This window comes from Schizophyllum commune (genome assembly GCF_000143185.2).
Source record: "Schizophyllum commune H4-8 unplaced genomic scaffold SCHCOscaffold_4, whole genome shotgun sequence".
In the NCBI taxonomy this organism is placed as follows: domain Eukaryota; kingdom Fungi; phylum Basidiomycota; class Agaricomycetes; order Agaricales; family Schizophyllaceae; genus Schizophyllum; species Schizophyllum commune.
In genome coordinates, this window is record NW_026089541.1 from 173951 (window position 1) to 197972 (window position 24022).

The 24022-nt window shown below is 59.2% G+C and overlaps 12 protein-coding genes across 12 annotated transcripts; 3 read left to right on the forward strand and 9 right to left on the reverse strand.

Moving 5' to 3' along the window:
* Window positions 1-17: 17 nt before the first annotated feature.
* Window positions 18-2109, reverse strand: SCHCODRAFT_02534414 (SET domain-containing protein). The gene is made up of 3 exons (XM_003033005.2): window positions 1677-2109; window positions 993-1629; window positions 18-938 (listed from the first exon to the last, which is right to left on the reverse strand). The coding sequence occupies exons 1-3, from the start codon at window positions 1723-1725 to the stop codon at window positions 152-154; spliced, it is 1473 nt and encodes a 490-aa protein (XP_003033051.2). The 5' UTR covers window positions 1726-2109; the 3' UTR covers window positions 18-151.
* Window positions 2110-2452: 343 nt separating this feature from the next.
* SCHCODRAFT_02494716 (SET domain-containing protein) lies at window positions 2453-3771 on the reverse strand (the record flags this gene model as incomplete). Its single annotated transcript, XM_003033006.2, has 3 exons — window positions 2453-2975; window positions 3034-3676; window positions 3723-3771. 3 exons carry the CDS (start codon window positions 3769-3771, stop codon window positions 2453-2455), a joined length of 1215 nt encoding a protein of 404 aa, XP_003033052.1.
* Window positions 3772-4191: 420 nt separating this feature from the next.
* SCHCODRAFT_02686132 (Metallo-dependent hydrolase) lies at window positions 4192-5835 on the forward strand. Its single transcript, XM_003032408.2, has 6 exons — window positions 4192-4268; window positions 4335-4940; window positions 4991-5071; window positions 5135-5283; window positions 5342-5417; window positions 5505-5835. Exons 2-6 carry the CDS (start codon window positions 4338-4340, stop codon window positions 5643-5645), a joined length of 1050 nt encoding a protein of 349 aa, XP_003032454.1. The 5' UTR covers window positions 4192-4268; window positions 4335-4337; the 3' UTR covers window positions 5646-5835.
* A 56-nt stretch (window positions 5836-5891) lies between these two features.
* Window positions 5892-7877, reverse strand: SCHCODRAFT_02571002 (uncharacterized protein; the record flags this gene model as incomplete). Its single annotated transcript, XM_003033007.2, has 2 exons — window positions 7866-7877; window positions 5892-7814 (listed from the first exon to the last, which is right to left on the reverse strand). The coding sequence occupies exon 2, from the start codon at window positions 7779-7781 to the stop codon at window positions 5892-5894; it is 1890 nt and encodes a 629-aa protein (XP_003033053.1). The 5' UTR covers window positions 7782-7814; window positions 7866-7877.
* A 500-nt stretch (window positions 7878-8377) lies between these two features.
* On the reverse strand, window positions 8378-9889 carry SCHCODRAFT_02617188 (uncharacterized protein). The gene is made up of 3 exons (XM_003033008.2): window positions 9092-9889; window positions 8858-9042; window positions 8378-8807 (listed from the first exon to the last, which is right to left on the reverse strand). The coding sequence occupies exons 1-3, from the start codon at window positions 9838-9840 to the stop codon at window positions 8539-8541; spliced, it is 1203 nt and encodes a 400-aa protein (XP_003033054.1). The 5' UTR covers window positions 9841-9889; the 3' UTR covers window positions 8378-8538.
* Window positions 9890-10960: 1071 nt separating this feature from the next.
* SCHCODRAFT_02495072 (uncharacterized protein) lies at window positions 10961-11146 on the reverse strand (the record flags this gene model as incomplete). Its single annotated transcript, XM_050343011.1, has 1 exon — window positions 10961-11146. A coding segment is annotated over one exon (186 nt), but the record flags the coding sequence as incomplete, so codon positions are not given.
* Window positions 11147-11380: 234 nt separating this feature from the next.
* Window positions 11381-12711, reverse strand: SCHCODRAFT_02598013 (uncharacterized protein; the record flags this gene model as incomplete). The annotated part of the gene is made up of 4 exons (XM_003033009.1): window positions 11381-11978; window positions 12031-12102; window positions 12155-12185; window positions 12333-12711. The coding sequence occupies 4 exons, from the start codon at window positions 12709-12711 to the stop codon at window positions 11381-11383; spliced, it is 1080 nt and encodes a 359-aa protein (XP_003033055.1).
* Window positions 12712-12793: 82 nt separating this feature from the next.
* SCHCODRAFT_02211003 (uncharacterized protein) lies at window positions 12794-13829 on the reverse strand. Its single transcript, XM_050342081.1, has one exon. It carries the CDS (start codon window positions 13581-13583, stop codon window positions 12876-12878), a length of 708 nt encoding a protein of 235 aa, XP_050200844.1. The 5' UTR covers window positions 13584-13829; the 3' UTR covers window positions 12794-12875.
* Window positions 13830-15904: 2075 nt separating this feature from the next.
* SCHCODRAFT_02617198 (SET domain-containing protein) lies at window positions 15905-17182 on the reverse strand. The gene is made up of 2 exons (XM_050344792.1): window positions 16522-17182; window positions 15905-16453 (listed from the first exon to the last, which is right to left on the reverse strand). The coding sequence occupies exons 1-2, from the start codon at window positions 17070-17072 to the stop codon at window positions 15997-15999; spliced, it is 1008 nt and encodes a 335-aa protein (XP_050200845.1). The 5' UTR covers window positions 17073-17182; the 3' UTR covers window positions 15905-15996.
* A 719-nt stretch (window positions 17183-17901) lies between these two features.
* SCHCODRAFT_02617200 (uncharacterized protein) lies at window positions 17902-18914 on the forward strand. The gene has a single exon (XM_003032409.2). It carries the CDS (start codon window positions 18225-18227, stop codon window positions 18846-18848), a length of 624 nt encoding a protein of 207 aa, XP_003032455.1. The 5' UTR covers window positions 17902-18224; the 3' UTR covers window positions 18849-18914.
* Window positions 18915-20556: 1642 nt separating this feature from the next.
* Window positions 20557-21166, reverse strand: SCHCODRAFT_084899 (uncharacterized protein; the record flags this gene model as incomplete). Its single annotated transcript, XM_003033011.1, has 2 exons — window positions 20557-21028; window positions 21077-21166. Coding segments are annotated over 2 exons (562 nt in total), but the record flags the coding sequence as incomplete, so codon positions are not given.
* Window positions 21167-23452: 2286 nt separating this feature from the next.
* SCHCODRAFT_02617204 (uncharacterized protein) lies at window positions 23453-23816 on the forward strand (the record flags this gene model as incomplete). Its single annotated transcript, XM_050344793.1, has 1 exon — window positions 23453-23816. A coding segment is annotated over one exon (293 nt), but the record flags the coding sequence as incomplete, so codon positions are not given.
* Window positions 23817-24022: the final 206 nt, after the last annotated feature.

Sequence of the window (24022 nt, forward strand, 5' to 3'; positions counted from 1 at the left end):
GCCATAATTTACGGTCACATGATGCAGGTTCAACTTTCCACATAATGCAAGTCCAACATTTCAGTATCAGTGAGACGCGTCTCTCCGTAAACCGATTATGTAGCTATAATGTACAGGTCGCATTTCGAGTCCTCCGAAATCGAGCCATACTCTACTCGCGAAGGAAGGCCTTCCCGAACTTCGCCAGGGAGAGGGCGTTGACTTTCTGCTCGAGCTCCTTCTCCTTGTCCGCGGGCTCGTTATTCTCCTCAGGCTCGCTCTCCTTCTTCTCCTCGACCTTGGTCTCCTCCTCATCCTCGGGCTCGCTCTTCCGCTCCTCAAGCCCGCTCTCCTTCTCTTTGAGCTCGCTGTCCGTCTCCTTCGAGTCTCCCTCTTTCTCCTCGTCCGCAGTCTTCTCCGTGGCCTCTTCCTCCTCCTCAGGCTCGCTCGCCTTCTCCTCCTCAGGCCCGCTCTTCTCCTCGAGCTCGCTCTCCGTCTCCCTCGAGTCTCCGTCTTCCTCCTCCGTGACCTTCTCATCCTTCGTACCCTTCTCCTCCGCAACCTTCGCCTCCTTCTTGCTCTTCTCCTCCCGATAGATGTTCAGCAACAGCCGATGAGCCTCATAGTACTCCGGTAGCACCTCCGCGCCCTCCTTCTCGATAAGCTCGATGACCGAGAGCAGCATCTCGCGTTTCGCGTCGTTCAACTCCAGCTCCTGCGCCTTATCGAACTTGGCGAAGATATCATCCCGGCGTGCGTCGGATGCGGAACCGTCCTTGCAGGCGGGGCAGTCGCACTCGATGTCGTAGGGCGCAAGGGCGGCCGCGCGCTCGGATGTCGACAAGGAGGGGTTGCAGTACGTGATGGTGATCTCCTCGTCGGGCTGGATGTCGCGGATGGCGCGCAGGGCGCCAGAGAAAGACATGTTGGCCCAGGTGAACACGGCGTTCGGAGTGCAGCTAGAGGAATGTCGTGAGCACAACCATCCATACGATGACCTAGATATCACTCACCTATGGTTCATCCTCGACAACTTATCGAAGACACCGGTATACGTTGCGCCACCGCCAGGCATACCAGAGAACGTGAACCCCTGGAGCACGTCCCGCCCGTTCGTGTACATACGCCCAACGAGATTTCCAGTCCCGCTATAGTCATCGGAGTTGGCGAGCGTCAGGAAGGCGTTGCGGTTCTTCGGCACCATCCGCTGCATCATGACCTCAATTTGGTACTCCTTATCGATGACGCGGCTCACGAGGGATGAGGGATTGCGGAAGAGACCCATCTGGGGGCCCGTGTACAGCGGCGCGCCAAGCGCGCGCACCATGAGGGGCCGCTCGGCGAGGATGAGGTCTCCGGCGTGAAGAGGGCGAGTGGCAAACATGCCGAGGCCCTTCTCACCGGCGGGGGAGATGCGATGAGCTGGGGAAGAGGGCTGAGTGAGTGGCTTCGGGAAGCCAGGCTGCGCGTAGAGCTTGCGCTTGGTGGCGGCGTCGAGCATGACCTCGGTCGTGCCGTCGCGCAGCAGCTCGTCCTTGCGTGATCGTGCGTTGGCGGGGATCGTGGTGAACATGGCTTGACCATTGCCGACGCGGACAGCCATGTCGCGTAGGTCTCGAGGGGAGTTGTCTTCGGGACGCCGCGGGTCGTCTGAAGAGCACGTTAGATGAAGCATGGAATGCCACACATCGACTTACTGAGGAGGCTCAACGACACGATGTGCATGATGCAGTCGTCGGTCATCATGTTTGCAGAAGCGCGCTGAGGGGCGGTTGCGGAGTGGGAGAAGGTTGACAGGTGGTTGTGGGATGAGGAAGAGGAAGGGGACGACGGGCCTGGTTATATAGGCCTGGACGGCGGTCAAAGCGCATTCATGAACACATCAAAGGGGGCATGAACTGTTCGCAGCTGGCCCATGCGTCGAGACGAATGTCACAAGATAGCATATAAATAGTGTTATGTCCACATTCGGCCTTTCATGTTCGGCTGTGCGTGTGTTCTGAAAGGCCTATGGCACGAGAAGGGTTCTGCCGCATCCGAGTATCACAAAGCTTCATCCGCCGCATGCGCTCGGAATCTGCGCGCAAATTCCAGAGTAAGCCACAGTGCATTGTTGAGCGAGATGCCGACGTGATGGTGGTAGCCGACAAGAACAACGTGTTGCCATTTGAAGGGCAGACAAAGCCCGGCCGTTGCCGAGGTGCCACGTGCGCCATTGTTGCGCGATTGCAATGGTCCAACACGTTCATCTTTGCGTTGCTGCTGACAACACATGCAAAGAATGGCTCGTCCTGTCATCTCGGCTAAATAATCCCAGTAAGGCACCTGCACACCCGCCTACTGGACAAGCAGCCCGATGAAAGAGGGTGACTTTTTAGACTTGACATATATCAGCACTGGCTTCAGTATCCTTGCTACTTAACTCAGCGTCTTTGACAGTTTATAGGCATGAACCCGGGAGTCTGTAGATATATTACTTCATATGATACAGAATACTACCGTCTAGCATCGGCCAAACGCCCTCGTACTTCGCAGGCTCGAACGGCTTACCGCGCTGCGCCCACGAGATTGCGTTCAGCTTCTCCTCGCACACCTGCGCCTTAGCCACGTCCCTCGTCCACCGGTAATACCGCGTCAGATGCACGTGCGATGAGTAGTACTGATCGATAGCCTCCAACCCCTCTTCCTCTATGCGCTGAATGGCATAGCGGTACCCTTGCTCCACGCGCTTGTCAGACGATAGGGGGAACGGCAGGTCATCATACTCAGCGATGATCTGTTCGTACCTTATATCCGCGGCATCCCCCTCGGCGCATGCGCGGCAGTCGCATCCGAAGCCGTAGGGCGCAAGCAAGGCCCGGCGATCGCTGTACGGACGGTCGACCTCGCCGCAGTATGAGACGGTGATCTCCTCGCCGGGCTCAATGTCACGAACGGCGCGTAGGCTGCCGGAGAATGTGCTTGAGTCCCAGTGGTACAAGGCATTCGGGCGACAACTAGAGTACACGGTCGATTAGTTCGCATACGACACGTGAGCAGACCCGCAACACGCACCTGTGGTTCATGCGCGAAAGCTCATCGAAGATAGCGAGATACTGACCATCTTGGGCATCTATGCCTGCGAACTTGTACTCGCCCAGTGCATGCCACGCGTTAGTGCGCGCGCGCGATAGCAGCGGGCCAGACCCGGCGCGATGCTCGCTGTGGGAAGTCTTGAGCTCGAGAAACCTCTCCCACCTCTCTTCAGGCATGCGATTCAGCGAGAGATTCAAGTTCTCCTCTCGTTCCTCCATGGTGTACCCAACCTGTTCAGCAGGGATAGTACGGCATGACATGTGGTCACACGCGTCGCACGCAGCCCTACATATGGGCTGGACAATGAAGGGGCGCTCGTTGACGATGAGGGCGCCCGTGCGCAGACGGCGGGTGGCAAACATGCCCAGTCCTTTCTCGCCGGCGGGCCCGATGCGATAAGTCGGAACGAGCAGACGAGTCAATGGTTTGGGGAAGCCCGGTCGAGCGAAGAGGGCGTCCCGAGTTTCGATATCGAGCATGGCTTCGGTGGCACCATCCTGCGGGGAACCGGCGGTGGCAATAGTGGTAAAGACGACGACGCGGTCGGTGTTCTTGAGCTGGAAAGCTATGTCTTTCCCTGGGACGCATAACGAGCAATCGGCGTCGTCGCATTCGCCTGGTCCTGCATGATGTAAGAAGATATTCCAGTAAAATTCTCCCAAGCGCACCGTGTGCCTCTGCCATCTTCCGCATTGCGGTGGCTATATCGAGGGTCATTCTTGCGGAGTACGTTATACAAGGGAGGAAAAGTGATAGGTAGTAGAGAGAGAGAAGCGATGTTCAGCTACCTTTATACCCAGCGAACATGGCCATTGCCAGTGGCCATGCAGCCCGATCATCCTTTGACCGTCACACCACTTTCAATGGAGTTCGCGTATCAAAGATTCGCCTGCCGAGACTTACCCAATGCGTCAAAGAGAAACAAAAGCGCAACTTGACGACGGCTTGAAGAGAACGACTTTCTAGAGGTTACCCGTGCATTGCGGTCGAGAACTCACACGAGTTCCGAGCAGGGAGCCCTGAGCTGGCGCGAGGCGATGGCCACCCCGAAATTCCATCATGTTGACGGTTGGAAGCAAACGTGATTTGACTCCGTACACGTGGACTTCCCTTTGTTCCCAATCGGGATCAGCGATCGGGGCGCTTGTTTCCTCCTATCACCTTCCTTTCTGAGCCCGCTCCCCTTCAGGCCATTTTTACAAGTTCACATCCAGGTCGGTGACGGGTACCCTTTTTCATTCGTGATATCTGTGCTTAACGAACTGCGTTTGCTCACGCAGCACATGGCTTCGGTTGTCGTCGCCGGACCCGCCAAGGCTGCTCTAGATTCCCTATCTCCCGCACAGATTGATTTCATCAATGGCCTTCCGAAGGCTGAGCTGCATGCACATCTTAACGGCTCCATACCATTGAATGTCTTGCGATCTTTGGCTCTCAAATACGCGAAAGCACCAAACGCATCCGTCTCCTCCGCTGCAATCGAATCCGGTATCCAAGCTCTCCAATCCGGCGTCAATCTCGACACCATTCACTCCTTCTTCGACCTCTTCCCCGCAATCTACGCGCTCACATCGGCCCCCGACACTGTCGCCCTGACCGCACGTGCGGTCCTCGCCGACTTCCTCGACGGTTCGAATCCACAGTGTGCATACCTCGAGCTACGCAGCACACCACGCGCGGTATCCTCTACGGGCATGACGCGTTTGTCGTACGTCGAGGCTGTGGTCTCGGAGGTTGAGCGCTATCCTGCCGAGCGTGCGGCGCTCATTGTCAGCCTGGACCGCCGGATGAGCGATGAAGATGCCGAGGAGTGCGTCGCGATTGCGAAGAAGCTCAAGGCTGAAGGCCGGCGTATTGTTGGAGTTGACCTCTGTGGGAGTCCGCTGGTGGGTACACTCTTCCGCAAGCGGCGAAATGCGAAGCTGAGATTGTTCAGGCGGGCGATATGACCAAATTTGGACGGCACTTTGAGGCGGCTCGCGAAGCTGGGCTCGGGATCACTCTGCACATTGCGGAGGTACGTCCATCCTTCACTCATACCCTCGCTCGCCCTCCTCAAACTCAAACTTGCTTCGGATAGACACCGGATAATACGCGCGAGGACACGCTACAGCTGCTGTCCTTCAAGCCCAACCGTCTCGGGCACGCTACGTTCCTCGATGACGAGACGATTCACGCAGTAGTCCAGGCGGACACCTGTATCGAGCTTTGCCTGAGCTCCAACCTCCTGTGCGTATCATCTCATTCCAAGCGCATCGCCGTCCTCGATTTCACCTCTAGTTCACAGATGCAAAACCGTCACTTCGCTCGACGCCCACCACATCCGCCATTACCTCAAGCACAATCACCGAGTAGCAGTCTGCGTAAGTTTGACGCTGCATCATTGCGTACTTTACCTTACTGACGGTCTCTCGACCCTCTTCTCGAACATCGCCGCACACCTTTCGTAGACCGACGACGCGCTTCCCTTCAGGACGAACCTCGTCGCTGAGTATGCATTACTCCTCGCTGCGCCGCCGTTAGGGCTCGGGCTATCGGAAGCGGAGGTAGCGAAGATCGCACAGATGGGAATGGATTCACGGTTCAGGTAAATTGTAGCCTTCAGAGTCTTTTGCAGAACGTGGCATTGTAGGGAATCATTACTAATATGATCGAGACTCGGACTATTAGATGGGATATATAAGTACTGTACATGTGATGATGAGGAAATATACAGTCATAGGTCAGTAAACAACAAAGAATAAATACAATGCGCGAAACGCCCAATGCGTTCGGTGAAGCAAAGGAACGTGATCTCTATAGATTGACCAAGCGCTGTTCGTGGCCTTCCAGCACCTTCACCAGTGGAAGCCCCGATGCTCGGACGGAGCCCATTCCTCTTCGTCATCGACCACAGCCCGTTCTCCAGCAGAGCCAGCGGCGCCTTCTTCAGCAGACATAGAAACATGCAGCGGAGCGCGAGAAGCATTGGCCTGACGAGCAGTGTACGGACCCAAGGGCCCAAAGGACGTCGCTGTCGTTGAGAGACGGAGAGCGGAGTTCTCGCTTGTAGCAGCGAACGCGAAAGCGCACCGCCCGTCGCGGGCAACGACCGGCGTCTGCGTCGATTCCTCAGCGGCCTCCAAGTCCATGTGCGCCAGAACCTCCTCGACCGAGTTGCCGAGCACCGTGTTTTCGTGGGAGTGGAAGGCGGCCTCGATGGGGTCGACGTCAACGCTATCGACGCTCGGAGTCCACTTGAGACTTGAAGTTCGCTTGAGACTTGGAGTTCGCTTGAGGCTCGGGATCTGCTTGACGCTCGAAGCTCGCTGGAAGGGAGGCGCAGGCTTCGCAGATGCAGGAACAGGCTTCGCGGCCGCCACCGGCTTCAAGGGCTTATCACCCGGCTTGTTGACAGCCCAAGGTAGGATCTCGTAGTACTTGTCGGTCTCTTCTGGCGGTGGACTCGGTGGCGCAGACGCGCCTTCATGGCTGACCATTGGCTCAAGCTTGGCGGGCGCCGGTCCATCCCGTTGCTGCTGACCGTAGCCCACTTGCTGTTGAATGTAGCTCACTCGCTGCCGCACATAGGATAGCTCCGGCGCCTGTTCGAGCTCGACTTGCGGGCTGACGGTCGCAAAGTCTAGGCGCCCATGATAGCCGCGCTGAATAGGAAGAGCCTGAGTTGGCGGAAGGGCCTGGGAGTGCACGCTATGGTAATTCGACATCGAGTACGCTTGACCGTCGAAGTACGGCCCGAGTTGAGCTTGCGGTGCTTGCTGGATGCCACCGTACACAGGATTCGCCATCCCACCGTACAACGGGTTCGCAATGCCAGCGTACGAAGGATGCGCCGACGGGCCTTCTTGCGCGTACATGAACCTCGAGTGTCCGGGCAGGTATCCAGGCGGATACACGCCAGCTTGCATGTACGGAGGCGCCATGAAGTTTGGTGGCATCTGGAAGTTGCCCGTGATTGGGTGAAGGGGAAGTCTTGACATCGCCGCCGAAAGCGGAGGGGCCGAATGAGGTGGAAGCTGCACTTGGCCAGTGTAAACCTTCGCAAATGCAGCCGGGTGGTTAACGTTCGCAGACGGATGTTTGACGTTCGCTGACATCGGCGCTCTGGGCCCGACCTCCGCGTAGGTAGGTGCTCGTCGACCAGCGCGCGTGCGACGGGTTGTGCGAATGTCTTTTCCGGTCGCGGGATCCTTCCGACCGAAGGTGGCGCTGTTAAAGACAGGGATGGGTTGAGGGCTGGAGCTCTCGCTGGGAGTCATTGGCCTCTTCTGGTCCTTTGAATCGGGGCTGGCCTTACGAGCCACATCGGGAGACGCGTCGCGCGCATTATGACCTTCGTCGAGCTTAATTCCTTTGGCCGCGTTTTCATCGATAGAGAGCGTAGTAGACGAGGACGTCGGAGCTGGATCGTCGATGTCGCTGTCGGGTATCGTCTTCGACATATCGGCGCCCTTGACCGGGACCGTCACGCGCATGGCGTCCCCACAAGAACTAGTCCGACTAGCCCTGAAGCTTCCACGCGAGTTGGCGCGCGGCGAGGGGCAACCAGGTGAGCCGCGAGCTGACCCTTGCAAAGAGACCGGTGCCGAGTTTTGATGAGCGCTGTCGGAATCCTTGCTGTTGGAAAGCGCAGGCGTGCCGAGGCGAGCGGAGTCGATCGAGGACGGCGACGTAGGAACAGTGGGCTGCGCGGATTCCTTGGACGCGATCGGTTCTTGCTGACACATGTTTCGGCGAGCTGAGCTTCTAAAAGTGTCTATCTCGGTGTAAGTCAGTCGAGTTTAGGTGGTGGGAAAAGATGCCACACATACCTTTGCCACAGAAATCCGGTGGAGAGGATCGGCTGAGTACGGATACAATGACTAGTCAATGGGCGCGTCGTCAAAGACCAAGAGCGCAAGTTCAGGAGAGAAAGGATGGGAGAAAGCAGCAGAGATAGAGAAACCGGGTATGCGGGGCGCTGCTCATTTTAAACCGTCGGCACAAACATGCTAGGACCGAATTTCAAATGACCTGGGCCAAGTCCTCGAGGCCAACAAACCATGCATTGCCTTGCGATGAATGTTCAATGGGAAGATCACAAATCTAAGCGGGATATGAGGATGCAGTCGAGGCAATGAAGTCGCTATGGGTCGAGAAGGTGATGTGATGGTCAGAGAACGAACAAAAGTTCACGCGCCAGCGGCGCGGCGGGTCCTCGGCAGTTGCCGCTCTTGCACACGTGGTCAACGTCCATTGTTCTTTTTGGATCGCTTTGGGGGGAAACAAAGGCTTGTTTGAGCGTACAACTTGAGCACGAATCTCAGCTACTCAGGATAGTGTCGGGCCGCCACACATCCTAGTTGAAGAAACAGTGGGTATTATTTTCCATTAGTTGAGTTGCATAACTTCACAGGCATATGGGTAGACTATGTGCAAAAGACCGACAGAGGATATATCCTGGTTGCTTAAATAGAGAATCACCATGCTTTTCCCCGACGGCGGCTACTCCCAGACGAGCTTGCCGTTCTCGTCGACGGTCGCGGACATCCCGCCGCTCGCCTTGCCCTTCGAGCCCTTCGCATACTGCTCCATCATGCGCGCCTTCTCGAGCTCGCGCTTGTGCTTGGCAAGAGTGGCGAGTCGCTCGGCCTCAGCTTGTGCCTTTGCCTCCTTTTCAGCCTCGCGCTTCTTCGCGTTCTGGCGCTGGCGTTTGGAGGGGGTTTCGGGCTTCTGCTGTGAGGTCGATGCGGGGGTGGTGGGTCGATCTTGCTCTAGGTAAGAGGTCAGCGAAGAGCTAAGGAGATTATGCAAGTACACGTACTGCGACTTCGGCTTTTGACAACGCCCCAGCCGCCGTCGTCTTCGCCATCCGCGTCGTTCCCTCCGCCCTCGACTACCACATCCTCGTAGTCACCCCAGGAGAATCCAGACGCGGGCTTCTCGCCAGGCCGCGGGGTGACACGCATGACGCGGGCTAGAGAGGGGTTCTCGGGCGTTTCCAGCATGCTGAGGGGTGCGTTAGTATAGTTCAGCGACTAGAAACATAGCCACGCACTCTTCGACGCCAGTCTTTGGCGCCTTAGGAACCAGCTTCTCCGCAAGCGTCTTGGGGACCTCGCTCTCGCTCTCCTCCTCCTCCGTGCGCTCCGCGACAGGCGACTCCGTCCCCGTGATCGACGACGTCGCGCCCGTCTCGCTCGCGCTCGTGCCGGCCGGCGCGCCCGTCGCAGCCTTCCCGCGACGCGACTCGACGCGGGTCCACTCCCCGTCCGTGTCGATCGCGGCGAACGACTGCGACATGTCGGGCTTAGACTGCTGCTTCTTCGCCTTCTTCCCCTTCGGTGCGGAGGACGGTGCGGGAGGAGGAGGGGCGGGGGAAGTCGCGGGTGCTGGCGCAGGGGTAACCGGCCGGCTGTCCGCGGTGTCCGCCCCCGAGGCAGCTGCCGCCGCGCCCTTGCCCTTCTTCTTCTTCTGCTTCTTCTTTCCCGCCGTCTGAGGTTGTGGCGCGTCGGGAACGAGAGGCTCAGCCTCGAATTGGCCGGGTATAACGTCGGGGAAGCCAACGACCTTGGGCTCCGGTGCGGCCGCTTTCTCTGGTTCTGCCGCGGAAGACGCAGCCGCGGAGCCTGCCTTTTTCTTCTTCGACTTCTTAGATGGTGCTGGGCGCGAGCCCGCGTCTGTCGTTTGCCCGCTAGCTGGCTCTGTTCCACCGCTGCGTAGGGAGTAGCCGACACCCGCAGCGCCTGCTATGACAGCAGCCGCGACGACGACTTCCGAGGGTATCTGACTCTGAGCGGCACCCATAACGACCAGAAGAAAGATAGAACAAAGGATATGGCGAGAGTAAAAGAACGAAATATGGCATCCACACATTCACTAGTTCCGCGTATTCGGCAACAGCCGTGATCCGGCAAATGCCGGACGCGTGGCAATTGGACCCACAAAACACGTTTCTAGGGCAAAAGTCCTGCTATACCAACTCCTCCTCCAAGCTCAACCAATCACAACTCATCGACACCTTGTGGGCGATTCGCAGGAGATAGATAACCGGTTTCTCCGTCAATAACATTGGAAGGGCATGTCAGTGTGCTTCTAAGTAATGTCTGAATGTCTGATCTATGGCTGAGTCTACTGTCTCGGTAGGTATATTGTTCTGGATCGTGCTCGTATCGCTTGGTGAGGCGGCCATCGCACCAGATGGTAAGAGCGGAGGGTGCTCTGTCCACACAGTGAACGTGCTACAAACCCCGCTCAGAGAAGAAGCAGATACATCGACTCCAACGCCGACCAGTGTAGGGCCTCGTCGCCGGCTGACCTTGGATCTCGTATTTACGGCCGTTCTAGCACGTGTTCACGCCCGATTAGGCAGGCCTTGTCTTATCTCCTACTGTCATGTCCCTACGTACACGCGATATACACCTTGGCTTTCGGCACCCATCTCAGAGCCCGAGGGTCACCGCAGACCGCCCAGAGCCCGCAGCGAGCTTACACCAGTGTATGCTATCGGATGGGAGCGCTTTCAGGGCGTGCCGTGGTCGAGAAGATCAACGGTTGAGATCGACGAAGCTGTCGAATCGCCGTGTCAGATCTGAAGCCAAAAAAGCGCGGGATTTCGCCTTCCACGAGGCCTCATCTGACGCGCCTGCATAGTCAATCATAGCGGAGATCACCGATTATTCAACTTGCAATAGAACCAACGATGGAGATGGAAGCAGTTAGAGGAAGGGGTATAAATTCGTGCGGTCGTTCATGTCAGGATGGTCGAAAAAGTCGTTAGTTGGAATCTAGCGCGTTGAACGCAAGTTAGAATGGCACAAGCCGGACAATAGCGGTACCTAGGATAGCAAGGATCGAATCGATAATGATACGGGGTCTAGGAATCTTCGCGTAGTATATCGAGTTACAGACTAGACATAGCTAAACGTTAGCCTGCATTCGGGAACCCAAAGTAGCCCAGACTCACCATATACACGACATGAAACCACACCAGTGCAACAGACAACACAAACCAATAATGAAGTGAAGGGACGGACAATGCAGACTCATACACAGCCCTGCGAAGAGCGCGGGCTAGCTGAACCAAGGGCGACAAAAACGGCGATGAATGGCGGCGGGCACGCAGTGGGGCAGCTCGTCATGGGTGCGATGCTCGGAGACGAACGACGCTGACCGACGCGCGGATCAGCCTGCAGCCCGACGACTCTGCGCGCCGCACTTCGGCGATTTCCCGCCTATGCCTCGCCCACAGCGCGGAGAGGTGCGCCCTAATAAATTGGCAGACGGCGCTCCGCCCCCGCTGCCTACCTCTCCCGCGGCACCCCGGGACCCCCACCACCACCGCCCCCTAGTACGCGCTCGCCTGCATCGCGCTGCTCGCCATAGCGGCCCGCGGTCGGTGGCACGCGGAAGCGCTGCTCGCCGGGCCCGTAAGCGTTGACAGGAGGCTCGTGACCGCCGAGGCTGGGTCTTCGCGCGTCAGCGCGCAGGGCAGGTGGCGCAGGCGCTCGCCCAGCTTGAGCGTCTGCGCGTGGCAGTTTTTTGGCACCGGGTCTGCGGGGCCGGGGCCCGCGGCGTTGTACGGGCTCGTGATTGACGCGAGCGAGTGCTTCGCGGCGGTGGCGACGGGCGGGCTGCGCGTCGCAGCTGACGGCGAGACGCGCGCGCGCTCCCGCTCGCGGTCGCGCTCTCCGCTGCTTGGGTGTGGCACGTCGTAGGGCAGGTTGAGGGGTGGAGGGGGCGGCATCATCCCCGCATGCGGTTGTTGGGGGTACATCCCGCCCCCGCCGGGGTAGGCAGAGGGGTTGTCCGGGGCCCCAGGCACGCCCATTTGATAATACGGGGCAGCGGCCGTGGTTCCGGACAGCAAGCGCTGGACGAGGCCCTCGAGATGCTCCACCCGGGCCTTCAGCTCGTCGTGCTCCTGCCGACTGACATATTTCTCGCTGGGGGTCGGACATGAGCGGCAAACATTCCGCGACGGCGGGGAGGACGTACGTGGGCTCAATGATGTTCCAGTGGCAACGGTCCTGCTCGCCTCGCCGGGAGCACGGCGTGCAGGGATGTACTCTGACCAGCGCGTCAGCGTGCATAACGGTGAGCAAACAGAATATGGACGCACCTGTCGCACTTGATCTTGCGTCGCTTGCATTCTGGGACGCGCGGAGGTGACGTGAAATCGGATATGAATGGACAGAACGAGCGCGAGCGACGATGGTTGGAGGCGGCGTCAATCGATGGGCGGGGTACGAAGGTCAGAAGGTGGCTAATGTACGCCTCAAGGCTGAGTGGTCACTCACCAGTACAGCTAAGTGCTTGTCGCCGGCGTTTCTTCTTCGGCGGGCCTTGTTGGTCGTCCTCCGCGTCAGAATCCGCCATGGAGTAGTCGTGGTCCCGCTGGTGCGACAGTGACGCGGGTGCCGGCATGCCGTGCGCGTGCATTGAGGAGGAGTGTGGCGCGTCAGAGAAGCCGTACGCGCTCGAGCCCTCGCCAGAGCCCCCGTGAGGGGGGTGGCTCGACGAGGGTTGCGGAGGTGGAGGGTTGAGGAAAGGGTGGAGGCTGCGAATGGGGGGCAGCGAAGGCTGGTCGTGGTGGTCGTGCGGCGCGTGCAGTTCGCTAAGCGACGCGGTGCGCCTGCGGAACGCGCTCGGGTGGTCCGCGGGTCTGCTGGGGTCCATGGCGGACGCGAAGCGCGGGCGCGCAGACGTTGGGAAAGCGTAAGCACGGGGCGTGTCGTGGAGGGGCGAGAGAAAAGCAGACGTACAACACTTTGCATGGTTTATATTGGAATGCCGACGCGCGCGAGATCCCGTGGCTAGACTACACAGGAACCTGGTGCGTTTCAAGTGCGGTGCGCGATAAATCCCCGGTCAAAAAGGATATGCGATGGCGTATATAAAAGCAGCAAGCGAGCCAAGCGGCCGGACCTGAACGCGAGCTGGAGGGATGAAATGTATTGGTTCCGCACTTGGCAGATCTGATATGGCATCACAAGCAACCGTAAAACGGTCCTAGAGACCACATGAACGACCTTGCCGTGTATGGAGCTATGTCGCTGGAGGGGAGCGCTGAGGGGATTCGTGCGCGAGCTGGGGAGAAGATGAGGGTAGGAGATAAGTTGCAGAGGGTCCTGCGCAATCCGAATGGCCGTTCGGACGGATATTACGGGTGTTGGTCGGTCATAGGAAGCAGCACGTGTGCGGTCCCGATTGCCTATTCCAATTTGTGAGATCCTTCCCCGCTTGCCCCGGGATGTGCGCCCCGCCCCCGGCTCTTGGGGTGCCGAGCTCGGCATCAAGTTGAGACGCGGGGAATCACAAGAGCGTTCTGCGGCTTCCGTCGGTGAGGGCCAGACGGATGCCACACGCTCTACAGTCAAACCACACGAGAACTCCCAGATACTCGCCCTCGCACCTTCTAGCAGCGCTGCCAAACCGCGCCCTGCTGTTGCAGGTATCTCGGCTGGAGCTAGCGCTGGCTGCAAACGTCTCCCTCTGCCAACACGCCTCCAGCGTCCCGCATCTGATAAGTCTAAGGCCCGCGACTGCATTCAACCTCGCAAGTCATGTCCTCTATGACGAGCGCACCTGATCAGCGACTACAAATCGATGCGCCACCGGCTGTTCGTCGCGAGTGGCTCTCCCCCGTCCCGTGAGGATGCAGGACACGCTTGCATGGCGGGCAGTGACCGCGTCCCGCGTGCGCCACCCCCAGCGAATATACAGCGTGGAATCCCCTTACAGCATCGACGAAGGCAGCCTGCGCGCGCGCCCGCAGATCACGCGCGGCTTCGCGACTTCGCCCGTCTGTCACCACCGCTCTCCCCCGTTGCTGCCCCGCCTTCTGAATGTTCTGCCCCGGACGGCGCCGGCGCGGGCTGATGCCCTCGCGCTTCGCGCCCGTAAAGTCCGCCGCCCCTGGCCCACCCGGACAATTGAATTCCTTCCGTCATCGCAACAAGGCGAGACTAGCTGTCGATGAATCAGGAACGGACGACGTGCATCACCCGGTCAGCTGGCCGCGGCCCTCACCTGTTTCTCCTCCCTGAGCTCCGAGCTGCCAGCCTCGTCCACAAGAGCCTGAAGTCTATCAGCTGCAGAAGCAAGCAGACTCGTGCGGGACGTGCTCACCGTCCAGCGTCGTGGCCGCGGTCATGAATATCCCCCCAGATCGATATGGCCCCGTGAAAGCATCCGGTACAGCCCCCACGTCCCTGCACAGTGCAATCACCTATCATGGAGACGCTAGCAGACGTGCGCATGAGAGGAGCGAGCCGCGTGTTGCCGCTGGATGGATTGGATGGATCCAAGATTGTCCCTCCGGCAGGAGGCGGGCCGGCGCATCGTCCCGTCCAAGAAGGATAGGTCCGCGTATCTACAAATCCACATGAGAGGAACCCGAAGATTGGTCGAGCTGGTCTAGCTCGGTATAGGAGGCGTAGGGTATAGGAAGAACTGCAAGGAATCGGGCTCGGGAAATTCAGGACAAGGAGGGACAAGCGGACTCCGTCCACCGTCCGTCTTGCACCTGATTATTTCTCGGGCTGCCAAACGACAGCCGATTCGAGCAACCCGCGTCAAGTCCGCAGGACCTCCATTCAGTCGCGATGCATATCGCGCGACGACGAGCACGGAATTGCCTCTTGATGAACGCCTTGACTGGTTCAGACACGCAGGAAGGGGCACGCTACCGACCATTCATTCAACCTAGCCCGGACGTAAGCGCGTAAGTAGCGCGCTGGCGGAGCCGTGTCATGTCATCGTAGCGGGTCCGCAGCACGCCCAGATGCGTACGTATGCACCATCTTGAATACGTGAGACGAAGGCGGCGACGGAAGACGAGCCAGCGACAATGAACATGGGATCACGGAGATGAAGACGCGGAAAACCAACCGCCACGTCATCAATCACTTCCCACGATCACCATTCAGCCGCTCATCACCTGACTGATGACGGCATTCGCCGGGGCGCCGGGGTACAAAATCCCGATCGCTCCGTCTCTCTTCTTCATCGAAAGTTTCACCTGGCGCGTTGATATTTGGGGTCCTCGTCGCGCTCAACACGAGGGTCTTGAACTTGAAGTCAGGGAGACGGACTTCTTCCTCCTAAGATCGCACTGGCGGACGTAGGATGCTAGGGCGGCCCGTTGGGAAGATACACATGCACTTCGCAGGCTACTATTGGTGTGAATCCCACCTCTATAGTTCGTTCTCGGTACTTAGAAGCTTTGAATGCACTACTTCCGACTAGTCGAGCGCGCGCTCCCAACTATGATCTGCTTTCCCTGCGTCGCAGACGACTTTACCCTGCCTCCATTCATTCGCCTCGCCAATGAACAATGGGTGCTCTTGAGACCAGCCCATGCACCTGTGTTGGATCATCAGACACGAACTTAGGGCGGGCGAGGCTGGCGACGACTGCGCATTCCCGGTTTTTAGGCATGCTCGCTCGAAGCCGCAGAGGTGTTGCTATACGACGTATCACACCGATAGTCCATGTTTAGGTCTCCTTTCCCCGGTCCTGGCGCTAACCACACGCCACGGTCAGGTCAGCGCGATACATAGTGTGGATTAGGGCAAGTCGCGATGGGCGGCACGCATGTCGTCTACATGCGGGATTACTAGCCTTGAGGTACTACGCACCGGCTCATGGCGAGTTTGACGTGTGGCTGACGCTCCCATGAGATAGCTCACGCATCTACCATCCCCTGGCCGCACGTCACCGTTCTTGAACCCATCCGGCCTTCTAGCAGCGACATCTACCACGATTTCCCCGCATATTAAGCGCCCGACTCTATCTCGCGTGTCCTCTGCGCCAATCCCCTCATTCAACGCACCTTCTCGCAGGATTGTCGCACCGAAATCACCGTCCGTGCGTGCGGGACCGACAACTGCATAGTCCGACTATCACTCCCGTGCTATTTTCGTTCTTCAACCCACGCCCTCGTCAGAACACATGCACTCGTCAAGATCGACCTTCTATCTCCCCCCTCACCGCGTACGTCCACGCGTCCGTCTTCCTTTTGTATTCCTTCGCCTTCCTCCGATCGCCAATCCTCCCATACAGCCCCGCCAGCAGCCCCAGACACGTCCCGTACGCCCCCAGCACCTCCAGCCCCGCGCGCTCGAGCTGCATGAGCTGCAGCACGCACCGCTGGATCCCGACGGCGGGCGAGGAGATAAACCTGAGGTCGGGCACGCGGATGCGCGCGCGGAGCGTGTCGCCCGCGTCCCCGCTCGCGCAGCAGCTGCAGTCGCAGGCGAAGCGCCAGGGCGCGAGCGCAGCGCGCCGGGCGGCGAGCGGAAGCCCGGCGTCGACGTAGCTGACGCGTAGCTCGTCCCCCGCGCGCACGTCGCGCAGGACGCGCAGCTCGAGCGTGAGCGCGCGGCTGTCGAAGCGCAGCACGGCGTTCGGCGCGCAGCTGTCGGGGGTGCCGCAGCGGAGATCAGCGCCGCTTCCTGGACTCTGGAGGCAAGCAAAGGACGTCACCTGTGATTCACGCGGGCAGAGAGCGCGCCGACCGCGAGGTAGTCGGTGCCAGAGTCGCAGAGGGACGGCACGCGCACGCCGTTCGTGCGTATGCGGCGCGCGGCGGGGCGGCCCCCACCGCGCGGGTCGACGTCGGCGAGCGCGACGAGGGCACCGAGCGCCGCGGGTGGCAGGCGAGCCGCGCAGGCCTCCCACTCGCATTCCGTCACGCTGGTGGGCACGACCAGCAGCGGTCGTTCCGAGAAGACGAGCTCGCCCGCGCCGAGGTCGTGCACTGCGAAGACGCCCAGGCCCGCGCCCGCCGCGGGTGCGACGCGGTGCAGAATGGAGGGCGGGCGCAGGACCGGGCGCGGGTAGCTCGGCTGGGAGATGAGGTCCTTGTATGTGGCGCGGGCGAGGAGCGCTAGGCAAGTCCCGTGTGGGTCGACGGCTCTAGGGAGGGTGATGAGGAAGGGGTCGGTCTTGAAGGAGATGCTCAGCGAGGAGCCGTGCGCTTTCGTCGGTATGCTCATCCAGGGTGGCGGGCGGCGACGGAGTAGCTCGGGCGCCATCTTATGCGCTGTTTTATTGGTGGCAGGGATTGGGACAATATTGTGGCAAGAGCGCGTTTATGCGCGCCTTAACTATCCACAGGACAAGCTAGCCTCCCCAGTCCGTCTGCCTGCCGCAACGTGCGGCGTTTGACCCGATTGACACCATGTAAGCCTCAGCAGTGCTTTATTGACGCGACTAGCTGAACTCTGTGGTCAGAAACCGGAAAGAGACGGATTTGAGGCACTACTTCATTCAGCCAAGCCCGCCGCACGTCGGAGAACGATGGTGAGTCACCCCATGGCCCGCGTTATGACCGTGGGCCTATTTCGCAGCTTCTTTTGTGGTTAGCCAAGGAAGCCCGAGTGCTAATGCATCCGAGATGCTCGGATGGCTTTGTTGGCGCTGTTCCTCTTCAGGAACAAGTGCCATACGCGCGGCTTTGTACGGTCAGCAAGATACTTGCATGATTGAGTTATTGATTTCGCAGGCGTTGGATTGTCGTTACAGACGCCCATGCCCTCTTCATTCAAGTCTTGGGGTCGGATATTCTGACATGGCCGGGTTTCAGGCCGAACGTGGCTGCAGGATTTGCGTTGCCGGCTCTTCTGCGGACCACGGGTCGAGGGCTTTAACCTGTCAGAGTCAAGAAGCAGGTCCGATTCCGATAACGAATGCTGCTAGCGTTGAGCAATCCCGGATTCGCAGAACCCAGGACGATTGACGTATTGCCACAACTGGAAACTCGCGGACGCTTCTATCCAGTAGCATGGACAATCAGCCAGATGCTTATTGACGCGTCGCGTCACAGCGGGGTCGCAGTTCATTCGAAGTGGCTGTGTTCCGTGCTCGACTCCTTTGTCCCTGTGATGGTGCGCCGACCCTTGCTTTGTGGACCGCCTCATGTCGCCGAAGCTTGACAATGACATACACCGGCCATAGCGCTGTTCATGCATCTGACATAGCCTCCGCAGCAGCGCGTATGATAGCCTGTCTGTTGTCCGAAGCCCAACATTCCTAACGCCACGCGCTCGTGTGTTTGTGTTGCTTTGCAGAAACATATAAGAGGCGGGACTGTCGATGGGTCCACCACCTCTCAAGCCCTCCAAGACCAAGACCAAGCCCGCATCGTCTGCCGCCTCGCCGCCCGCAACCAAGCTACCCTACCCACCATGAACTTCAACTTCAACAACGTCGCCTACAACCCGGCCACCGGCGCCTACGTCCATCTCAACAACGGCCACAACGCGCAGGCGAACCCCCAGCTCCGCCGCGGCCGCCCCCTCCGCGCCGAGGACACCTTCGCCCCGCAGGGCCCCTCCGTCGCCACCCAGACGCTCATCTACGCCATCCGCAACGACCAGAACCTGCTCACCGACTGCCTCGACCGCATCCTCCGCGGCAACGTCCGCTCCACCGCCGTCGAAACCCTCCTCCAAGGCCTCGAGGCCTGCGGCGCGTATCTCGGGGCCGCCAGAGACGCGGCGGTGGACGCGTGGCGCGTGCGCCACTGCACGCGCTGCCACAGCCAGTACAAGGAGGTCGACAACCACCCGAGCGCGTGCGTCATCGAGCACGACGCGATCGCGGTCACCAAGAATGGGTCTGTCTGGGTGCGCCTGTGCTGTGGGACACGTGAGGCCCCGGGCGCAAGCGCGCCGCCGCCGATGTACGGGCGGCACACGACGCAGCCGATCACCCACGACATCCGCCACAAGGTCGATGATGAAGGCTTGACGGTGCTTACGGGTCACTTTGATACCTGCGAGATGCGTGGCTGCCCGCCCCAGCTCTGAGGGTATCACGATTGAATCATTAGAGCATTGTTGCTTGAGAGGTCTGCATTTATCGGGGGGGGGGGGGGTCCACGTTTACAGTAGACTATTAGACATGTAATTGTGTATGCTTCTATGTCGCCTAGAGAATATGGTTTGAGTGCATGCCATGAATCGGAAGCCGACACCCTCACCCTCATGGTGCACGTCAGTCTCACTTCGCGGACATATTCTCGAAGGCGAGATGGGATACACCCCTGGGAGGGAGACCGAAGTCCGCGTCCAACATTGAGTCCAACATTGATATATTTTCTACCACCGCGACCGCTCCCTAGGTACCAGGCTATACCGCCGAACAAGTCCGCGTCGAACGGGAGTAAGCCCGCTATGATACACGGGGTGTGTTCCAGGAAAGAGCGACGATGTCTGGCTCGAGTCTTGGAGCAGTCGACGACCCGTCGAAGGGTTCGCCGAGGGAGGAGTGTCGCTCGGGATCGTAGGCATAGAAGCGCATCTTGACGGACTAATCAATGTGTCGTCCTCTTCCGGATCGACAGCGCCGGCGACGTTCGCCCACGAGTTGACCACCTCCGTCACGCTCGAGGAGGGAATCACGGAGATGGCGATGCGCCTCCCATGATTCGTCAAAGAAGTCGCAGCCTCCCTCGTCTCCGACCGCTCCCGAACCAGCATCGTCTCGTCCAGCATAGTCGCCACATTGGCGTTCGGGAGCAGCTGCACGGCAGCCAGATGCGGGGCCTGCTTCTGGATCGCGGACAGGAGAGCATCGAGGCTGGGTTCGGCAGCCGGCGCTTGCGGATGGGACTTGTCGGCGCGCAGGTGCGATCTCTCCTGGCAGGAAAGGGAGCCAGACCTCCTGGGATGAGGGGCTCGCGAGTGGGAGTGAGCGTCGCCGTGCTCGAACCACCGCCCCGTGCACGGAATCGCCAACAAGCGCAGCCCGCGCGGTACGCACCCACATCCCGCCAGACCTGCATAGAGCTCAGCACAATTCGCCTGCATCGGCCACTTCTTCAGGTTTATGCGCAGATCTTCCAACGCGGGTGCGGCGGCGATGATGCGCGCGAGACATGAAGGGGTGAGGGAGAGGCATTGGAGGCGGAGGGCGCGGAGGGGTGGCGAGGTCGACCTCTCCCAGAATTCTCTAGAATTATTTCCCAACAGCGCCGCCGCGTTCTCCTCCAGCAGCGCCGCCGCGTTTCGCTCGAGCAGTTCAGCAGCGATCTCCGCTGGGCCCGCGCCGCCGAGCGCAAGCACCTCGAGCCGAGGCGCCGTTATGCGCGCGAGACACGTAGGGCTGAAAATGCTGAGCGCGCGCAGCCTTGGAAACACGATCGGCTCGAACGTCGGCGGGGGCAAGTATGGGAACCTCAGCGCAAGGGTGACGAGGTTGCTGAGCGCCGCCAGCGGATCGCTCGCCGGATCGCGCGCGATGGGGTTGAAGCGCAGCGGGCCGTCGTAGTGCGCGAGGCTCGCGTATGGCAGGAGGAGGTCGTTGCACGCGAGCTGCGGGGTGGCGAAGGTGGTGAGCGCGGGGGCGTCGTGGAGGAAGCTGACGCGCGAGCCGGGGGCGTACATGAGGAGGCGGATGCGCGTGAGGCGGGGGAGGTGGCCGCGCAGGCGCTCGAGGGGAGCGGAGCCAAAGGTGAGGCAGAGGTCTGCGGAGGCCCATCGCGAGGCATGGGATGCGAGGATGTCGACGAGGGCGCGCTCGTGCTCGGCGCGAAGATCTTCGGTGCGCACGCGTGGGTGTATGCGTCCGTTTGGCTGTGTGAGAGTGATGTGCAGCGGAAGCGGCTCTGAGCGGGCGAGGTAGGTTCTCAAGAGGGTCGGATAGTGGTAGAAGATCGCTAGATAGGCGAGCGCGTCCACGTGGACGTGCTGCCAAAGGACGGGACAGGCGAGAGCAGCGGCGCGCCAGCGCGAGCACACGTGGGATATTGTCCACGGCGGTTGACGTGTGTCCGTCGCGTCCGCCCCGGGAATGCGGCAGCGGAGGAAGATCTCCGTCAATAACTCTGTCGGCACCCGGTCGAACACCGAGGGCGGAATCGGCGCGGGTGACGCGCTCTCCTCTACGAGATGGCCGAGCGCGGCGCCGATGGCGTGCAGATCGAAGGTGCGGGCGCGCCCGATGTCGGCTGGAAGGCTGACGCGCTTTCCTCGCTTGACGCGGCGGGCTGTAGGCGGGTGAATGAGGCAGCAACGGCAAGGCCGTAAGAGCGTACCCTCTCGTATACCAGCGTTTCGCAGGTCCATACTGCCCTGGTCGACGAGCGGGATCTAGAAGGGGGCGCGACACGAAGGGTGACGGCGAGGGGCAAGGAGGGAAACGCGGTGAGCGGAGGCGAACAAGTAGCGCAGGGCGCTGTCACTCACAGCGATCGCGGTCGTTAGCATTTCGTAGCACGTGTATCGGTCTCTTGTCAGAATGACGTCTCGAGGCTCTTGTCCGCTCAAAGACCCCGCTATATAAGTACTTCTTGGCGGACGGATATAACGGCTCGACGACAATTGACGGAGGACGGGAGCAGCGGAGAGAGATGCATCTCATGCGTAAGCAGCTCGCCGATGAAGAGTGCCGAATGCGCCGTTACTGCTGATGATTAAAACATGCTGTGCTGGAAGGATCGTCATCGGCCCGCCGCGACGTTGATGAGAGACCGGTGGGAATTCGTGTTCAATTGCTGGGATGAAGTCTACAGACAGAAAAACAACAAGGGACCCCCTTCGCATGTATTGTCCGTGGTAACAAGATCGAGGAGATGATGGACGCGCAGGACAAGGAGGATATTGATCTCGTGATCGCGCGACTGATGATGTGGCGTCTCGGCAAATCCCGACCTTTGTTCACATCCGGAAAAGGCAATGCTGCGCTTGTCGACCACCACAACGATGTCTTCCTTGACTGCTCTGCTTTCTCCCGCTCCGATCTGCTCATAAACATCTTGTCTCCTGACTATATAAACTCTTATACCTCATTACGACCGCATACACCTCAAGTAACAAGAACAACCTATGTACCACGGGTGGTTGGGTCAAGGCCGGCCGCACGAGTTGATTTTGAATGTTTGCGAGACACAAGAAGGCGCTGAATTTCTTCATGACCGCGGGGCTTTTGAAGGACTCGGCTGCCTCGGAAAGCATGTAGCTCTTCAATTTCAAGGCAACGCAAAGTTTGTCGACCTCATACACTTGACCAAGGTCACTTCGAGTTCGCTCATAGCATGGTGATGTCGTCAGTTCAACCGGCGCAGCGCGCTGTACCCATGGCTTCACTATTCCTCTGACCTTCCTCCACAATTCGACTGTTTTGCTCTGTCTCGCCCTCGTACTCGTGCTCGTGCATTCCTCTAGACCGAGTGCCGTGACAGGTATGTGTGGCATCGTCCTCGGACATCCTTCGCTCGCATTGACTCAATATGTTGCAATAGAAGCGCAGCTCACTTCGTCATATGTCACCAAGTCTCGCCCGCGAGCAAGGTGAACGACCAGTCGATCGTTTTCGCGTCGCCAGTCTCGGTCAACACTGCTCGCCACGATATTCCTGCGCTTGTGAGCGGCGACGAGTCGACAGCATTCAAGAGCACCTCACCACCGACTCTGGCAAAGATCCTTCCGATGGACAGGTCTAGGGATATTGTTGGACTGTCTTTTCTTTTGGAAAGACAGCATGTGCATCGACAGTCGAAGACGATGCATGGCGGCGATGTCGACGATACATAGGCGGCGACATCGACGATCCGGCGCCGACGCCCGGGCCGCATGCTACGCTTTGGGACGACGGCACGGCGACGACAACCTCGTCCACAAACGCGACGCTGACCTCGTCCACAAGCGCGACGACCTTGTGTCCAGGCAAATATCGAATGTGTCACTGGCAGCAATGTCGCCATCCTCGAACCACCCTCCGTTGACGCGCTCTCGGGAGGAAGTCAAGGACACCCGCTAGGAACAGGCTCCGTCCTTTTGCGAGCGAACGCTCACTCGCACTGGGGCTTCCAGAATCCAATGGCGATGGCAATTTCCGATACGCCGTGATCAGCGTCTGAAGACCCCGGACCCCGGAATATTGCTTCGTTTTCTGCTCTGGGTATGCTTTGTTTTCTGCTCTGGGTATGCTTCGTTTTCTGCTCTGGATATCTCGCGCAATGCATAGAATCCCCCTTGCTCTTCAAACCCTAATATTTGCCACATCTTCATCTCATGCAGCAGCATACATAGCTCATCTCATAGTATGAGTTCTGCACCGAAGGCATGCCTCCGCAGCATTTGACAATCGCCTGAAGGAGCTAAGTAAGGAAGGTGATGATAGGACCCCGGAATATACGCACAAAGGCCGTCCTGGAAAATGCGGCTCTGGCGCCCATTTATCCACTTTTTTTTTCTTGGGTCCCCGACCCCCAGATTTATCCGTTTTCTGGGACGGCCTCTCGGGACCCCCAGGATTTATCCGTTTTCTCGGGACGGCCTTCAAAAATGGCAATAAAATCGGGAAAAATCTGATTTTTTTCTCACAGGGTCCCTACGCGCTTTGCGCGTAGCCTCTGCAACGAAAGAAGGTTGAGACGTACGAATGAGAAAGCTAACTGCCTCCCATAGCCATTCGAGGTGCTACCACGCACCGCTGTCCTTCGAATATCGAGCCCGCCAATGGTAGAAGGTGCCAATGGGCACAGAGAGGTTGTCTAGGGTGCTACTGCCCACCGAAACAAAGTGGTCAATTAGCGTACCGGTATCGCGTGCGTCTGGTTTGAGGGTAGGTCGGAGGTTCGAATCGACCGCCCGATATCCACTTTTTCGGAACGGCCTCCCCGTCTCCCCTGTATATATTCGCGTTTTTGAACCGGCCTTCGAGCCCTCAGGTCCTCGATTTATCCATTTTTTGGACCGGCCTACCGGCCGGGACCCCCACGATTTATCCGCACCGCTGGACGGCCTTTGTGCGTATATTCCGGGGTCCTGTGATGATAGGAAACAAGCGCCCGATGCAAGCGCCGATTGCTGATCCCGATCGGGAACAAAGGGAAGCCCACGTGCACGGAACCAAACGGCTTTTGTCCTTGACCATCAACGTGTTGGCCTCGCTGGTCGACCACCGCCTCGCGCATGTTGCGAGGCGACTTCGCTTCCAGTCCTCTCGCCTGGTATCAGTCACAATGCACGGAGATGAA

Excerpts from the sequence above, each read along its gene's own strand:
- SCHCODRAFT_02534414 (XM_003033005.2), bottom strand. The coding sequence starts at position 1,725 with ATGATGACCGACGACTGCATCATGCACATCGTGTCGTTGAGCCTCCTC. Across the intron at positions 1,630-1,676 it reads CGTGTCGTTGAGCCTCCTCA|ACGACCCGCGGCGTCCCGAA; the intron begins GTAAGTCGATGT and ends CGTGCTCTTCAG. Across the intron at positions 939-992 it reads TTGTCGAGGATGAACCATAG|CTGCACTCCGAACGCCGTGT; the intron begins GTGAGTGATATC and ends ACATTCCTCTAG.
- SCHCODRAFT_02686132 (XM_003032408.2), top strand. The coding sequence starts at position 4,338 with ATGGCTTCGGTTGTCGTCGCCGGACCCGCCAAGGCTGCTCTAGATTCC. Across the intron at positions 4,941-4,990 it reads ACCTCTGTGGGAGTCCGCTG|GCGGGCGATATGACCAAATT; the intron begins GTGGGTACACTC and ends GAGATTGTTCAG. Across the intron at positions 5,284-5,341 it reads TGCCTGAGCTCCAACCTCCT|ATGCAAAACCGTCACTTCGC; the intron begins GTGCGTATCATC and ends TCTAGTTCACAG.
- SCHCODRAFT_02617188 (XM_003033008.2), bottom strand. The coding sequence starts at position 9,840 with ATGGGTGCCGCTCAGAGTCAGATACCCTCGGAAGTCGTCGTCGCGGCT. Across the intron at positions 9,043-9,091 it reads CCAAAGACTGGCGTCGAAGA|CATGCTGGAAACGCCCGAGA; the intron begins GTGCGTGGCTAT and ends CGCACCCCTCAG. Across the intron at positions 8,808-8,857 it reads TGTCAAAAGCCGAAGTCGCA|AGCAAGATCGACCCACCACC; the intron begins GTACGTGTACTT and ends CCTCTTACCTAG.
- SCHCODRAFT_02211003 (XM_050342081.1), bottom strand. The coding sequence starts at position 13,583 with ATGCAGTCGCGGGCCTTAGACTTATCAGATGCGGGACGCTGGAGGCGT.
- SCHCODRAFT_02617198 (XM_050344792.1), bottom strand. The coding sequence starts at position 17,072 with ATGGCGCCCGAGCTACTCCGTCGCCGCCCGCCACCCTGGATGAGCATA. Across the intron at positions 16,454-16,521 it reads TCTGCCCGCGTGAATCACAG|CTGCGCGCCGAACGCCGTGC; the intron begins GTGACGTCCTTT and ends CACCCCCGACAG.
- SCHCODRAFT_02617200 (XM_003032409.2), top strand. The coding sequence starts at position 18,225 with ATGAACTTCAACTTCAACAACGTCGCCTACAACCCGGCCACCGGCGCC.